This window comes from Lagenorhynchus albirostris, chromosome 9 (genome assembly GCF_949774975.1).
Source record: "Lagenorhynchus albirostris chromosome 9, mLagAlb1.1, whole genome shotgun sequence".
Lineage (NCBI taxonomy): Eukaryota > Metazoa > Chordata > Mammalia > Artiodactyla > Delphinidae > Lagenorhynchus > Lagenorhynchus albirostris.
The window spans coordinates 71,711,497-71,729,424 of NC_083103.1; the positions used below are offsets into that span (position 1 = coordinate 71,711,497).

At 37.5% G+C, this 17,928-nt stretch overlaps 2 protein-coding genes across 4 annotated transcripts in view; one reads left to right on the forward strand and one right to left on the reverse strand.

The window, feature by feature from the left end:
* The window catches only part of CCDC82 (coiled-coil domain containing 82), a 29,670-nt gene extending 21,923 nt beyond the window's left edge, over window positions 1-7,747 (reverse strand). Inside the window, exons 1-4 of one of the 3 annotated variants that reach the window (XM_060160263.1) lie at window positions 7,706-7,734; window positions 7,271-7,380; window positions 2,213-2,946; window positions 1,313-1,511 (exon numbers count right to left, since the gene is read on the reverse strand). In XM_060160263.1, the coding sequence (XP_060016246.1) occupies window positions 1,313-1,511; window positions 2,213-2,932 (919 nt within the window). In that variant the 5' untranslated portion in view covers window positions 2,933-2,946; window positions 7,271-7,380; window positions 7,706-7,734. The other 2 variants (XM_060160264.1, XM_060160262.1) reach the window with 2 other exon arrangements.
* A 122-nt stretch (window positions 7,748-7,869) lies between these two features.
* Window positions 7,870-11,323, forward strand: JRKL (JRK like). Its single transcript, XM_060157907.1, has one exon. It carries the CDS (start codon window positions 8,516-8,518, stop codon window positions 10,085-10,087), a length of 1,572 nt encoding a protein of 523 aa, XP_060013890.1. The 5' UTR covers window positions 7,870-8,515; the 3' UTR covers window positions 10,088-11,323.
* The last annotated feature ends 6,605 nt before the right edge of the window (window positions 11,324-17,928 follow it).

Below are 17,928 nucleotides of genomic sequence, written 5' to 3' on the forward strand. Positions count from 1 at the left end.
TTCCTATGCATTCAGTAAAAAACCTACTTTCACTTAAGAATGTCCTTGATGAAGCAGTAAAAATTATTACTTTTATTAAATCTTGAATCTTGAGGATACACCTTTTTTGTATTCAGTGAGATGAAATGGTAAGTATGGATAAAGCACTTGTGCTGCATATAAAGTGTAATATCGTACTTTAAGAAAAAACTGAGTTGGGAGTTAAAAAAGCCTCATTTGTCAGGTTTACTTGAAATACCATGTTTACTTGAGAGAACTATTGACCAACTATGTTATTCAGGCATTTGTCAAATATTTTGTCAAAAATGAGCAAAGAGAAACTGTCATTTCAAGAACTCACAGTATTTGTTACCAAAGATAAAAAACAGATTTTTGAGTAGAAATTAGAATTTTGAAAAACTTGTATTTGTTACTATGAGCTTGACAACTTCCCAATACCTAAAGAATTTTCTGATGAGATTGGTGGTGATATTAATGAATGTGATTTCTTAAATACTGTATAATGAAATGTGTCAAAATATGGAAGAGCTACATAACCCAGTGAACCAATATTTTCCAAATGATCAGTGCATGATGTTACAAAATCATGCATGGGTAAAAGATCCATTCAAATTACAAGACAAACCAATGGAATGTAATGTTAAGTACTAAAAGTTCATTCACATGCTTTCACATTCCATACTGCAAACTAACCTTTAAGAAACTACCACTTGTTCAATTTTGGTGTAGTGTCAAATGAGAATATCCACAATTATTTTAAAAATGCTTTAAAAACAATCCTCCCTTTTCCAGCTACCTATCTGTGTGAAACAAAATTGCTTTCATCTAATATCACAAAATATCACAACAGACTGAATGCAAAAGCCGATATAAGAACCCAGCTGCCTTCTGTTAAGCTAGACGTTAAATATATTTATTAAAATATAAAATAATGCCATTCTTCTCATTTTTTTGAAAAATAGTTATTTTTCAGAAAAATATTATCTAACGAGGTTATCACATTACATGAGTTATTTTAAGTCATTTAATTAATAGATATATTTAAAATTTCTCTTTTGTATTTCTACAATGGTAAATGTTGATAGATATAACCCACAGAAACAAAAGCTCTTTGGGGTCCTCAATTATTTTTAAGAGTGTAAAGGGTTCTCAAAACCACTAAAATAAACTATTATTAGACAAATTTACCTGAAAATGAAACCACAGTTCCTAATCAATGATTTAGAACATGATAGTAAAAGGCTGATTTGATACTTAGTATAATATCATGATTAGAACAAGTCATAAAACATTCTCTTGATATTTAACTTACAAAGAGAATTCTGCTTTACTAATTTCAGTTTTTCTCCTCGTTGGCTTTTATTCTCTTCATCACCCTCCTCATCTTGCACTACAAAGTCATCAATAACATAATCATCTCCATCTTCATCATATTCATAATCATCTTCCTCCTTCCCCTCCTCCTCATCATCATTTTCATCACTGCTTGGGCAGGATTTCTTTTCAGAGTCCTAATTAAATTAAAACATACCTTTTAGTATTTTTAGTAAAGTGTACCTTTAAAAAATTGTCAGTATGGGGCTTCCCTGGTGGTGCAGTGCTTGAGAATCTGCCTGCCGATGCAAGGGACATGGGTTCGTGCCCCGGTCCGGGAGGATCCCACATGCCGCGGAGTGGCTGGGCCCGTGAGCCATGGCCGCTGAGCCTGCGCATCCGGAGCCTCTGCTCCGCAACGGGAGAGGCCACAACAGTGAGAGGCCCACGTACCGCAAAAAAAAAAAAAAAAATTGTCAGTATGGATGTGAAATTAAGATTAAATCTGAAATAAAAAACTGATTTGTAGAAATTAATTTTATATTTTAAGGTTAAAAAAATCTTATGTTAAATGTTGAACTTTTGAAATTAGGAAGAAGATAATATACCCTGGTAAGTGAAATAAAATGTTTAAAATCGACATTAAGATTATAAGTAGAAATTAAAAACAGGAAAGACCAAATTTTAAAGAAGTCTTTCAATTTTAAAAAAGAGTGAAAGAATGAGGCTCATAAAAAATATTATTAGATACAATACTGCAATCAAACATGTTCAAGGAAACTTGACTAAAAAATAAATTTTAGAATTATTGTGAAATAGAACAGACTCAAGCCCTTTGATTTTTATAAAATACTTAAAAAGTTAAAAACAGTAACAAAACCAATAAAATATAACACACCTCAAAATCTCTACTACTACTGCGTCTCTGACGAGATCTCTGTTTTGAGAGGTCTTGCAGTTTCTGGAGCTGTTCTCGCTTTCTTGCAGCTAAAGTTTTTTCAGGTTCTTTTTGCTCCATCTCCACTGAAGAACATTCATCTTCAACCACTCTACGTGGATGTTTAACTCCCACTTTTCTAACAAGGATATCACTGTCGTCACTTTCATCACTGTCGTACATCACAGAGGAGGTCCTTTTTCTCTTCCCTCGCTTGATGTGTTCTTCTTCTAAATCCTCCTCTGTTATTTGTCCAGAGTGTTTGTTGAGATCATCTTCCTCTTGACCTGAATGCTTTTCATGATCTGGTAAGTCAATACTTCCATGTTTGGTTTTGTTCTTTTCTTCTTCATATGTTGAACTGTTGCCAGTGTTAATGAGATGCTTACTATTGTTTCCTTCACTTTCAACTTTAATTAATTTAAGCTCTCTTTCATTTTCTGGCTTCTTATTACTATCAAGCCCCTCCTTACTATCAGGCTCTTCGTCACTGTCAACACTTTCATTATTGTCAACACTTTCATCACTATCAAGCTCCTCATCGCTCTCAAGTTCATCATCACTATCACATAATTGTGAGAGACTACTTCTTTTAGTCCGCCTCCAATCCACTCGAGATTTCTGTTCACACTCTTGAGTTTTAGAATTTTTCCTTGTTTCATGTCTTCTAATATGTACCATTTTCACTTAAGCTTCTACAAAATAAAGTTATTAGGAATATAATAATGATAACCAGATTACAACAATGAATGCATTTATGGTACAAACTATATTTATTTGGTGTTATTAAATGGTTCACAAAGGTAAAATCACATGAAATATCTGAGTGAAGATGGTTGCATAATTTGCATAACAAATTATGGAACAAATAATTTATTGAACATCTATGAAATCATCATATGAACATCTATTCTGAATTATGTTGTATGTTGTGCTGATAGAGGTTCATAATTAAGAAAAATGCAAGGTAGTATTCATTTAGTACCAAATGAGTGATAAAAAAATAACTGCAATAAAAGTGTAAAGATGCAGGAAGATCAGAACAGCAAGTGTTTCACTGAAAATTTTATTGAACAGATATGATCTGATAGACCGCTGAAGAACTGATTAAATTTGAACAGAAAGAATGAACGACAAAGGGATTTCAGGAAAAAATGATAAAGTCAAAACTTTGGCACTGAGAATGAACATGACATGTTTAATAACAAGTGTGACCAAAAAGGTGTGAAAAAAGGCTTTATGCTGGAAAAAAGAGACCAGTATAGAAAGGTAGGGTGGAATTACAGAATGATTCCTCCCATAAGCAAAGAAGGATTCTGAATAAATTACATGAATTATAACATAAAAGTTAAACATTTATATGAAGAAAGTTATAAAGTACTAAGTGACATAAAATAGATAACAGTGCAAAATTGAGTGATAACTTATCTACCAAGATTTCAGCCTCCATATATTTTAGTAAAATGGCAATGGCTTTAATCCATTAAAAGTTAAAGATACAATATAATCCAATAGAAAACTTACTAACAATCCAATAACATAGGTGAAAAAACAAAAAAGTTTCATGGCGAAGCAGAGCATGGTACTGGGAAGGAAAACAAATGATCTAAGTTCCTCATTCAGAAAAGGGTGAACACCATCAAAATTATCACAAGTATACAGTAAAAGAACAATTAGAGACAATTTAACTAGAAAAACGGTAACATATATATACTTCTGTGGTTGCTAAGGAAAATAGAAATATGATCACGATGCAATGAGACTGACCTCATAATACACATATAAGAACTTATGTATTCAACTGAGTGCTGTCTCCTTCAAAGAAATCACATTATGAGGTTGATTGTTCTAATATTTCCATGATGGCACAGAATATTCTGGAGATTTTCTATTTTATTTTCAAAAAATATGAAAATAATCATACTTCATTTTTTATCCCAAAGAGACATTTAAATATCCACTTTATTCACTTGTCTTAGTTATAAGGGACTGTTACCAGCTTCCAGAAATGAAAGGCAATTTGAAAAGATGAAGATTAACTACTATTAAAGATATTTTTTAAATGTGCTGCAAACTCTGATGGTAATTCCAAAACTAGAACGCCAGAAATTTTTTGAGCAATGGCAGTGTTACTGAACCCAGTTTATACCTTCCCAAGATGATTATCTTTTTAGTTGGGGGGGAGATACCACCCATTTCATTGCACAAATTCTGTTATGTTTATAAGGCAATGTGACTGCTTCTATAATGGTAACAACTCATATAAAATCAGAACAACAACAGTTGCTAAGATTATACACAAGAAATTATAATGTAGGCGACCTTATGACAGTAACTGCTACAAGATACCTTCAGCACTGTAACAGCGATCTACCAAATCCTAGTCCATAGACCAAATATTCTGCTATTTGAAATTACACTTAGGTTGCATTTTACAGAAGGTTTATATTAAAATCAGCAAAGAATAAAACTGTGTGTGGTCAAAATTACTCTTTTTAAAGATCTCTATATTACTCTTCAAAGTATGGATTATTGTATACCACACTGCTGCAAAATATGTCCCCCCAGTTTCTCTTTCAGGTTTTAAACAGATTACTGTTTTTTTTCTTTTTATTAAACACCAGATAAACTAGGCAGGTTATATTTTGAAGCCATATAATACAAAGAAGTATTTTTTAAGCATATATAGTTATAAATTTGCATAAGCTAACTGTGCATGTGCTTTACACTACAATAAGAAGGTAAGGCTTTTTTATAAATCTGTCTGAATTGGGAGAAATAATGAAAACAAGTTTATGAAAACAAAAGACAGATATGGCCTCAGTAGATACACTAAAGTATGGACAGGAGGAATATTAAGATGATTTTATTAGTACTCAAAAGCAGTTTCATACACACTAGATGATTATCTTACAAAACTATACCATGTGCAAAAGACAGTTATCATTTCAAGAGGTGATTCCTATGACAATAATAGAAATGATTAAGAATGTCACACTATTCAAATATCTATGACTGCACAGAGTTAAGCTATTAAAAAACGCTATATGTATAGTAATTTTCAGTACATTTTCAAATATATTTTAAAATCCTGACAATGATCCTAAAAGGAAGATATTGTCTATCTTCATTTATAAAAATCAAAGCCAAGGACGTAGAGTTTAAATGACTTACCGAAGATCACACAGCTCGTTAGTGACAAAGCAGGGATTAGAAACCAGATCTCCTGATTCCCCATCCAGTGCTAAACAATGACTGCTGCCAATATCATATTTGTACAAGGTAGGAAAAGTTATGCCTTCAAGAAGTCATTATTTTATCTCTCATTCAGGCTAAATTTTAGTTTCTGAAAATAATCATTAAAATAGTTTGACTAAGAGTTTACAAACATGCTTTTTAAATTATGTAACTGGATTTTAGTGCACATGAATTAGGCCAGAAACTTCTGTAAATTATTTATCTAACAGGCAAGAAAAGAATGTGCAAGAGAGATGAAAACTTGCAGACTTCCCTCTACCACCTTACTGATGACACTGACCACAAAATTTAAGGGATTCCCCACTGAGTCAAAAAGTAAAGATTCCAAAGAAAGGCAGTCTCTGATGAGAAAAAAATTATTTTGGAAAGCTGCAGTATTGAATGTTTGAGGAGACAAATTTTATGTAAACAAATCAAATTTCATTTGGCCAACTGCCAAATTTCCAGGGCGTCTCATATTTCAAAATTGCTGTTTATATCAATAACGTCAAAAAATCTGTCATTGAAAAGGAAGATAATTTGATTATGGTTGGCTCCTCTTTTTAAGTGTGGATACTTTTACTGTGTGAGCTGGGGAGGGAAGAAGGATGACAGGGAAAAGGTGAGTGAACTGAACCTGAAGACAGAAATGAGAAGATAGAGCCAGGCTGATGGGTAAGACATCTCTTGATCATTATAATTCATTCAGAAAATAATCCATGCAAATGGATGTAATTTCTATATATGCTGAGTATACACTCAATTTTTTGAAATGAAAGTTTTATCAAGCTTCTTTAATGATACCTTACCTTTAGGCAAAGAGAAAAACAGGGACTCCACACAGAGAGCATTAAATAAGTGAATGAAGATGATCAATACTATCACATCTTTGTTTCATGGTTAAAATCATGTAAATAGCACATACTATCCTGTCTGCCAAAGAATGTCAAGGCGATAACCCATAAGGCTTGTGTTCTTTCTCTAGCATGGTAACTCTACAACTAAAAAGGGTACTTTGATGCCACCTGAATTTCTCATCAGAAGAAATATCCTTTATTCTAAAGTTTGAGGTTAATTCATCAAGAAAAGATTCATTCTAGGAATCATCGACTTGCCCTATGAACAATGTAGGTGGTAGTTTACACTTAAAAATTTGAAGGGTGGTGGAACCCCAGCCATTACTTGAAATTCCACCAGAAGGGATGCATCCTATTTGTAAAACATTACCCCTCTTGATGTTTCCTTTTATATGACAGTTTGGAGAGGAAACCTTAATAAACCAAAGAAACAGTCACTGAATGTATGCTATGCGCCAGCACATGCTCCGGAGCTGTGGCGTTTCTAGAATTCAACAACACGGTCTCTGCTCCCAAGGAGCTCACGAGATTACTTGGGACACCAAAACAAGCCAGCGTAATACATGATTTAAGGGCTACAGAATATGATTCTTTTTTTGTTCTTATCGCAGTGCTGTGAATAAATTTATCATAGTTCTTCCACTGGCTGGAAAACAGGGCAGCACAACAAAACAGAAGTGGGAAATAGGAAAATACGAAAAACATAAAGGGAGGAAAGCCAATGTCCCCTACTTAGATTTACGGTTTAGTACTCCAAAATTTCGCACAGAGTGGATCCTGCCGGCTTGCTATCTCCGACAACTATAGTATTCATTAAAATCTGTAACACTGAAGATGGTTCGCTAAATTCAGCAGGGATGAGGGGCCTAGGAAGGAATAGAGCCTCTCGGGAGTTAACACCACAGTCATTTTCATGATTACAAACCTGTCTCCTCGGCGGGATGTAGACACCTGGCGCAGATCGCCCGCCCGTCTGCTACTCACCCCCAGGAAGGAGGAGGCACCGTAGCTAAGAAACGGGACCCTCTGACAGAGCTTCGCGATGAAGTGCGCGGGACGTCACAAACCCCCGGACCTTACAGGAGCTCGGCTCCCAGAAAACAAACAAGGATTTGGAAAAGCCAGAAACCCGCGAAATTACCCGCGGAGCCCCGCGCATCAGCCCTGCCCACTTCCCCTTCGCGGAAGTAACTGGCACCCCGCCCACTGCAGCTCTGCCCCGGCGGCCCGCAAGTGGAGCGACGCGCGGAGGGCAGCCGTCCCGCCTACCCCGAGAGCGCCGGCGGGAATTTTTTATCCCCGCCCTTCTAATAAACCATCAGCAGCCGGAAGCTTGCCCGCACCGCACCCACGCCCTCACCTTCCAAATCTCCTCTGCCTCCGCCTCCACCTTTGCCTCCGCCCAGGTACCCAGTCCAGACTGACTACGCTCTTCCTCCTTCCGGAGACGGGGGGAAGTCCCGCCTCTGGGAGGGGCTATGGGCGGGCCCGGCGGTGGGAGGGGGCGTTTCCGGGAGCTTGTGGTCGGGGGAGGAGCGGTCGCCGCGCGTTAGGCAGGGAGCGTTACGGGGTCCTGATTCCAACTGAGGTGGGGAGAGGGAGCTCGGCGGGCAGTGAGGAACGGGGAGGACTGTGTAGGCTAAGTACGCCAACGCGGGGAAGTGGGGCTTGCGGTGAAGGGGCTGACTGCAGGGGAAGGAATCCAACGTAACCGACCCCCTGGGGAATGGGGCCAGTCCCCGACTCCCTGGCTCTTCCGCTCTCTGCCGTAACTTTGGGGTGTGGCGGGGGTTAGTGACGGCCGTTGACCCGGGATCTGGGCGTGAAGGAGGCTTGTGGTCACGATGGGGTTATAGTCTTTCTCGCGGCCACTGGGGGAATAAAACAAATGTTTGTAATCCGGATTATCCGCGGTGACTTGGGGCCTCCTCTACTGCCCATTTAAAGTTAAAGGCCTGTTCTCTCAGACTTCCGCCCCTCTGATCGTCCTTTGCCGTCTCTTTGCCAGCCCAGACCAGCCAGGGAAGGGGTCAGGGCCACCAGGTGCCTGGTAAGGTTGAAAGACTGAGTGTGTAAGGCTGTGTTAAAGTGAGTCTGTGAGAGAAGGCAGGATTTAGAGGATTGCTTCTGTGTGAGTCTGGGGTGAGTCCCTGAGTCCCAGAGCCTCACCATGTCAGGGAAACGGAAGCGTGTTGTGTTAACTATTAAAGATAAGCTTGATATAATAAAGAAACTTGAAGATGGAGGTTCTTCCAAACAACTGGCAGTGATTTATGGAATTGGTGAGACAACAGTTCGGGATATAAGAAAAAATAAGGAAAAGATTATAACTTACGCAAGCAGTTCTGATTCCACAAGTCTTCTGGCCAAGAGGAAATCTATGAAGCCATCCATGTATGAGGAACTGGACAGAGCAATGCTGGAATGGTTCAACCAGCAAAGAGCAAAAGGGAATCCCGTGTCTGGACCAATTTGTGCAAAAAGGGCAGAGTTCTTCTTTTATGCTTTGGGAATGGATGGTGATTTTAACCCCTCTGCTGGTTGGTTAACTCGTTTTAAGCAGCGGCACAGCATTAGAGAGATTAATATTAGAAACGAAAGATTAAGTGGAGATGAGACAGCTGTGGAAGATTTTTGCAACAACTTTCGAGACTTTATTGAACGAGAGAATTTGCAACCAGAACAGATCTACAATGCAGATGAAACTGGACTGTTTTGGAAATGCTTGCCTTCCAGGACTTCAGTAATCAAAGGTAAATGCACAGCCCCTGGGCACAAGTCAATTGAAGAAAGAGTCACTATCATGTGTTGTGCCAATGGAACAGGTTTACACAAACTTAAGCTTTGTGTTGTGGGGAAAGCAAAGAAACCTCGCTCCTTCAAGTCAACTGACACCTCAAACCTGCCAGTCTCTTATTTCAGCCAAAAAGGTGCATGGATGGATCTTTCCATTTTCCGACAATGGTTTGATAAGATCTTTGTGCCACAAGTTCGCGAGCACTTAAGATCCAAAGGCTTGCAAGAAAAGGCTGTGCTCTTGTTGGATAATTCACCAACACATCCAAATGAAAATGTCCTGAGGTCAGATGATGGCCAAATATTTGCTAAATATTTACCACCTAATGTGGCTTCGTTGATTCAGCCCTCAAATCAGGGAGTCATAGCTACGATGAAGAGAAACTATCGTGCAGGTCTTCTCCAGAACAACTTGGAAGAAGGCAATGACCTGAGATCATTCTGGAAGAAACTAACTCTGCTAGATGCACTTTATGAAATAGCAATGGCATGGAATTTAGTAAAGCCAGTTACCATTAGCAGAGCATGGAAGAAGATTCTCCCTACCATAGAGGAAAAAGAAAGCCTGGACTTTGATGAAGAAGATATCTCAGTGGCTGCTGTGGCTACCATTTTACAACACACCAAAGGATTGGAAAATGTGACTCCTGAGAACGTTGAAAAATGGCTTGAAGTGGACAGTACTGAACCAGGCTATGAAGTCTTAACTGACAGTGAAATCATCAGAAGAGCACAAGGCCAGACAGACGAATCCAGTGAAAATGAGGAGGAGGAAATAGAACTGATTCCAGAGAAACATATTAATCATGCAGCTGCTCTCCAATGGACTGAAAATTTATTGGATTATCTAGAACAACAAGGTGATATGATTCTGCCTGATAGACTGGTGATACGTAAACTTCGAGCCACCATCAGAAATAAACAGAAGATGACAAAGTCAAGTTAGTAATGGTATATCAGCATTACCATTGTTTTGGTAATTGTGTAACTCTTGATCTCTGCAATATGGCTTAATTTTCTTTGTGTTCTGAATTCTCAGACACAGCCCTGTGAAATACAGATACGAAAAATGTATCTGAAGTGGTTTGAGGATTATGTGTTTTGCAGCATCTATCTCTTGTCCCTTTATCTGTGTAGATAATCAGAAGCTGATTCTGTATAGGTATAAATCACACATACGTATGTATTCACTTTTGTAGATCTACAATTATCCCTTCCATGACAGTGGCATTCCATAAATTTTCTAGCAGAAGTTACAGGTAACAGTGAACAGATTGAGCACTTTCCTGAAATCTCTTGTTTGATTTGTGAGGGCTGCCACAGTAATCTTTCTTTGTGCTAACCATCTTAAGTGGTTGTTTGTTTTGTATATTTGTATACACTGATGGAATGAGAAATAGCTATATTGTTAGATTTCAGGGTGATCTATAATAATTCAAAATGAAGTTCAAATTGAAGGAGAAACTGATCTATGAATTAATAAAATAACTTAGAAATCATGCTTTTCTTACATTTGTTTGGGGGGGACTTTTTTCTGGAAGTAAAGTAAATATAGGAAGTGATTGCTAAATTAGAAAACTATTGGAAATCTTATATATAAGATATTCTGACCTATTCATTTGTAGAAACTGGGAGTTGAAAATTTAGGGAACGTTAGGTTATTTATACAAAGGGAATAAATAGGCTCATTTTAATTGGGTCTTTTTTTTAAATTATTAATTGGATAACAGTATAGGTTTATTATTTATTCATCTAATTATAGTACAGGTTTTATAATGTTACATGTGGTGATGTGAGCTCCCACCCTATATGTGAGGGAATATCTTGGGTATTTGTAAGTTTTTTGTTTTTTGGGTTTTTTTACTATGCACTTGAAAATGTCTATAATTTGAAAAAGTTTGTCATACCTTCTCTTATTTGATATGAAAAGAAGAAATGAATAAAGTATTTTTAATAAGCTATAAATTATCTGTTTTATGAAGAAAGCAGAAATAATTATGGAAAGTACAGATTCTAAGGAATTTCATCATTTATTATTTTAACATTTGTAAAAAGGTATTCCTGAATTCATTAGAATTTTGATAAACTTGCTTAACAACGTAGTTTTATTTGACATTGAAAAGATATTACTTATATGAATATTAATTTCATATGTAATTTAAAAGCAAAGTGTCTGCATATTATTTCATATTTTGGCCCTAAATTTAAAAATAAAGAATTGTTCTCTATCAGTCATTTTTGAAAGGTTTAACTTTTTCATTGAAATACTTTGCATTTTATAATGACTTTCTTAGAACTCTAAAGCTTCAAAAATACTTGTAGCTTTCCATGATTTCTATTCTCTTCATGATATATGTCTAGGTTTTTTAAAAAGACTTAACTGTGACCAGAACTGTTTAAAAATTGTATTTGTTGCATGAATTGCCTCAGAAGTTAACATACATATTGAATCAGATAATCACACATTTTGCTATAAATTAAATTGTATATAGAATTTTTTTCATTTTTCTAAAATGAAAATATGTACTAAAAAGTTTCTTGGAATTTATGTCTGGATTTGCTCACTGTTTTTAAAATTAACCTTGTCAGTGAAATTCAGCTGTATCATTGCCACCTAGTGGTAAAATTAACATTACTGTTAAGCTGTGTGGTTTTAAACTTTAATATCTAGTAAAAGGTTCACTGTTTTGTGGCCTTGAGTGTGAATCTTGTGACTCTTTCTCCTGTGAGAGACTGGCTCTTCTTTCTTTGGTTTGTAGCTATTTTCTCTTTTCTGAAAGCTGCCAACAATGGTAAACCAAAAGTTCTGTTTTGGACTCTTCTATCCTTAAATATAATTATAAAAGCTGCCAATTACTGAATACCATGTTGTGTTCTAAGCAGTGTATTTATATCAGTAACCCTAAAATTATGAATTAGATGGAAATACTGATGCTCAGATCATACTCTTAATTGCTGAAGATCACTTGACTACAGGTAAGAATTTAAACCCAGGTATTTGATGCCAAAGCCTACATTTATTTTATCCAACCTAGGCTAACCTCTTAACCTTTCCAATCTTCAACATTTATTCCTTGCCACCTTCCTCCGCCACCTGCCACCAGTGTCTGAATTTACTTATCTATTTTTCAGTGCACTTGTGGCAGCAATTGCCCTTTCCTTTTACCCTTTTATGAGGTTAGCCTTCCTCTTGCACTACTCTCCATTTCCCTGTTTATCCACAGCCTAATAGCATTTGAAATTGGGATCATCTGTTTTTTGACTTCTGGTTAGCTGTGCTCAGTGAGGATCCTTTCTCACTTCAGCAATTTAAAACCCACCATTGAGAAAACAATTCATGCAAACCTTTCTCTTTAGTTCATGAGGTAATCTCAAAGAGAATTGAAGAGTTGGCACAGTATAGTCCCAACATGAAAGTCTTGCCTTCCCAAAGTTGTTGTAAACCACTACCACCAAAGGCACATTAGCATGTATACACTCAGATCCATACAGATAAAAGGGGGAAAAAAATAAACCCCCAAATGAGATGACATAGTGAAGAGAATGACCGTTAGGTTCAAATAAAAGAGGGGGTGGTTAGATGAGAAGAAGAAAATTAAAAGGAAATGTGGCCTACAGGGAGGTTTGTTTTGTAATGATGTGAATTTTAACATCCTAGCCCCAGGTTACTGGTATGTGTTGTTCGTTCGTAGATGGTCCCTGTAATCTCTGCTTTTCTCCTTTTCACCTTTGGAATGTTAAGCAGTCAGCACCAAGTTGAATGCATTTGATCAGTAGTTGGGACCATTTGGTGGATGACACCAGAAGTTCTTTGGGTGCCATATCTGCCCCAAAGTCATAAAGTCTTAGTTTCTAATGCTTCTTCCCTCAATGCCCCACCGAAAGCTGTTTGGCTTTCTATTGCTCTATTAAGAAATTAGCCATAGGATCATGTTCTCTCTAGTCTTACCAGGTTTTCCCATTGATGAGCCTTGATCAACTGAATAATATTTCTCTAAACCCACACTCTTAGTAGCCAAGAATGTTGTGAGGGTAGGATTACCTGCAGAGGTTGATGCAGGAATTTAGAAACTTCCCTTTTATGAGAGATTTGGGCTTTTGGGGGGTGGATGGGTGAAAGGAGTGGAATTCCTTGCCAGGTTTAAATTCAGTGAATCAAAAGTTCATTGACTACTGGAGGTGATGCGTTTAGGAAAATATAAAGATGGGGAAGAGTGGTTCATATACTAAAGATCTTGAAATCAAGGTGGAAAAAATAATATATTTGAGAAAAAACAAAGCCATCTGGTTTAATTGTAAACTCATATAAAACAGCCAACGTAATGTGATATGGATTATGTGAGGAAACCATAATGATTTAGTTTGCTTATTAATTCCTTCAGTGGCTTCTACTCTGTATATCCTCTACATTTTCAACTTTTCTTTTTTTGGTTTTCACTACTGCTGAGTGACTTCATCCATTTCCATTACCTGTATGCTTATGATCCCAAATCTGTCTCCAGTCACCCTGAAGTCCAGATTTGTATCTTCAACTGAGAAGCAGTATTTCAGTCTGGAAGGGAAATTTAAATTGTTGTTTTGCTTTCCATCTATAGTAAACTGTCCTTTAGCATCCTAATGTCAGAGCCAACTAGATGCGCTAAGGAGTTTTTAACAGTGCCAAATTAAGCTAATCTATATTGGTCTGTCATATCAAAGTAGGTAATTATCTTTTCTTATCTCTCTCCATATATACATATATATCACCTTTCTTAGTTAGCCTTTCCTGATTCCCTTGCCTCTGACCATTTCTTCCTATGGATAGCCATAGTGGTTTCTGTTTTTCATACCCTTGTTACTACTCGAGTACTAAAATTGAGTTTATTTTCCAACCCTTAACCTCCTTAAAAGACTATCATTCAAACTCTTTAGACCGAATACATTCCTTAGAAATGTACTCTTAACTGTTTTCCCTATTTAAGGCAGCTGGCAAGTTTACACAGTAACTAGTCGCATGCAATTAGAAGTTGGGGGTGAAAGAATGCCCAGAGGGTAGCAGTCGCTGGGAACACCTAATAATGTGAAAACTAGTGTCTGTAAGACCTCAGATTCTGTAAGACTTGTATTGTGAAGTGATCTTTTGATGTGTACCTCAATACTGGATCAAGGACCGTAGAATCAGTGATTTGAAGAATAGTATATATTCATTCAACAAATGTGTACTCAACAAACACAAATTGTATTGTTTCTGTGTGTAAGACATTCTAGGCAATATATGGGATACATGGATTAGACTACATTAGACTTATAATAGAGAAGAGGAGACAAATGTAAAAAAAGGGAGAATGAATTGTGTCACATTCTGATGGAGTGCATATACAAGACTAATATGAGTGACATAAGGTAGTATAATCTGATAGGAGGAGTAAGTCATAACAATTGAGTTGGTCTTGAAAAATAACTAAAATTTTCATGATGTTTTACTGTCTTCAGTCATTGCCAAATGTCCTCCAGGGGGCAAAATCATCCCCAGTTGAGAACTATGGCTGTAGAGTTACAAGCTTACAGGTTTTTGGGCTGCTTTCCGAGTTATTGAAGGTAATACTTGAAAAATGTTTTTACCGCTATTCCATCTTACCAGCCTCTGCTAGTTGTTTCCCTGATGCCTGCTTCCTGATCACTAATTCCACACATTTGAGTTTTTTGTCACAGCAGAACCCCATTTCAAGGTACCAATTTTTCTGTTGATCTGGGTAATTCTAGCTGATGAAAAAAACCTCAGAATTTTAGAGACTTATAATACATGTGTTTCTCTGAGTAATTTTGTGATGATATAAAACTTGGTCGGAGCGTGATTTTCTTCAAGTTGTGATTCATGGGCCCAGGCTCCTTCCACCTTGTGATTTTGTGCTTGCTAGACCCCCTAGAGTCTTCTACATCCAGTTAGTAGATAGGAAAAGAGAGAATGAAGAATATACACTGCTTTTTAACTTCCTCCTATCAGAAATGATATGCATTATTTCTGTTTATATTCTAATGATGAGCACTCATCACCTGGCCCTACCTTGATACGGGGGTGCTCAGGAATAACTCCCTAACTAGGCAGCTGCTTCCTAATTATGACTTTTTACAATGGAAGGGGAAGGTGCACATTTTTAGTGAATAATTAGCCCTTTCTGAAACAAAAGTATATAATTGCAGTTATTCTTATAGAATCATCCATGGAGCTTTAAAATATATCAATGCATGAGTCCTACTCAGAAAGGATCAGATTGCAATTTGTTTAGAGTAGTTACAGTGTATTTATTTTTAATGTTGCAGAGAATAACTAGTATGCAACCAAAGTTGAGAGCCACAAGATTACAAATTTGCAAGGTGAGTGGAGTAGATGTGGAGACAAGAGAATAACAGGCTCCTTTGATGTCAAGACTATATATAGAGGTAGAGTAATGAGAAAGCTAAATAAATAAGCAAATAAGCATGTATATATGTCTCTGTGTGTTTTTAGGGGGTAGCTGATATCAGAGGAGAGAACATAGATCTTGAAAGGAGGAAACTTGTGTCTGAGTCCCAGTTCTACCACTTTTCAGCTCCAGAATTTCTAATTGGTTCCCTTTCATAAGTACCTATTCTTTCATGTATACAATAATCTTCCTTTATTTGAGTGTATGAATTTTACTTATTTGAAACATACAGTTTGACTTCTCTGTGATCCCTCACCTTTTCCTACCCTTTACTGAGTTCATAGTCCTTCATGGAGTTGGTACACTTCCAACATTTTGGTCATTCTTTTTTTTTTAAATAAATTTATTTATTTATTTTTGGCCACGTTGGGCCTTCGTTGCTGCGCACGGGCTTCCTCTAGTTGTGGTGAGCGGGGGTACTCTATGTTGTGGTGCACGGGCTTCTCATTGCGGTGGCTTCCCTTGTTGCAGAGCATGGCTCTAGGTGAGCGGGCTTCAGTAGTTGTGGCGCACGGGCTTAGTTGCTCCGCGGCATGTGGGATCTTCCTGGATCAGAGCCCGAACTCGTGTTCCTTGCATTGGCAGGCGGATTCTTAACCACTGTGCCACCAGGGAAGTCCCCATTTTGGTCATTCTTAATTGTGCATTCTTCACTGTAGCTGAGATTGCCTGAAAGAGTATGACCTCTGCTTTATACAGCATATATTATGGGAAGTATAGAAACATCTGCTAAGGTTTGGTTGGAGCCATTGATAGAACAAGGAATGGACATTATATCCTGTCAGATGTGGAACTTGAGAGCTAATTTTCTGAGCTCGGATGCTCCCCACTCCTCCGGAGTTTACCAGGTACCAAGGGTGTTATTCTGTTAATTACCCGAAGCTCTGCTTCTTCCTGAGCACAGGCATCATTTTCTTTTGTGCCTAGCCTGACAGGCATCATTTTCTTTTGTGCCTAGCCTGGAAGGTGGCGGTATGTGCCTGGATCCTTGCCTTAGGCCTCTTGTTGGTTATATCTGGACTCCTGCCCCCAGCTCTTGCCACCTCATTATATAGAACACAATTTTCTCACACATAGTTTATGGTCCTCCAAAAGTTTACCTTCCTGTTTTGAAGATGGCTATTCCTGGTTCTTTTAAAAGTATATACATACATATTTTTTCTATTGTTTGTATAGTTGATGTAAGATGAGAATGAAGCATCTGCTCTCTCCATTTATTTTGATATCAGAAGTCCTGGCCGTGTGATATTGGGTGAGTTTCTAAATCTCTGAGTCTTCTTATCTCTAAAATGGGGATAATACAGATTGTTAAGATTAAATAAAATAATGTACAACACTTTGTGAATTAATATGTTAGTTTTTATATTATTAATAGGAAGGATTAAAGGACTAGAGGGCATCAAAGATGAAGAGAAGAGTGGGAGAGTAAGATAATTGAAAGAATAGGGTTTTGTGGTCAAAGGGAGGAATTATAGAGGTCAAGATTGGCAACTTTAGGTATTTACAATGTGTTGAGCCAATATATACAATCAGGCTCTGGCACGCCTTTTTCAATGCCCTAAGCGTCTTTCTCTTACATAATGTGGGGATTAAACCTTTTATTCACACTCTAAGTCAGAAGGGGCTTTTTTTCATGTTATAATTATACAATGTTTGTATATTCTCAATTTGAAGACCTCTCTAAAAGGGGAGAGTGGCATTTCAATATATCCTAAAGGTGTCAACAAAAAGATCAATTTTGGTTGCAAATACCTTACAGTTATACAAATCTAATATTTTATGCAAAACTTAATAAAGTTTAAAGGAACAGATAGAAATCTGAAAAGGAGAGATGGATAAGTAAAGGAATATCAAATAGATTAGTGACAAGCATTTGTATACTCTTTTATCTCTTTATGAATGAGGAAAATAAAAATATGGTTATAAAACACGAGTCATAACAATTATGGCAGATTTATTTTTAAAACATTTAAAAAATATGATCATTTTGGGATGATTTCAAGTTGACTGAGAACAGTTGTGTGGTTTCGGTTACCACTGAAAAGAAACCAGATAGCAGAGGGAGTCTACTTTTTCACTAACAACATTTTGACGAAAGATGAGAGAGATGATTGGTATTTGGTGCCACTCTGAAATTAAGAGAATAAATGGGAGGCTCCCGCGGCCGAAGCGGCGGCCCGGCGCAGCGCAGTCTGCTTGAGCGCTCGCCGCAGCGAGGAGGATTCCTCGGCCGTCCCGCCTTCCGCCGCGGTCGCGGGCCGCGCTGCTCCAGCCGGGACGCGCGCCTCTGCGCTCCTCGCAGCTTCCGCTTAGCAGCTTCCACTTAGCAGCCGCTCCCCTCGCC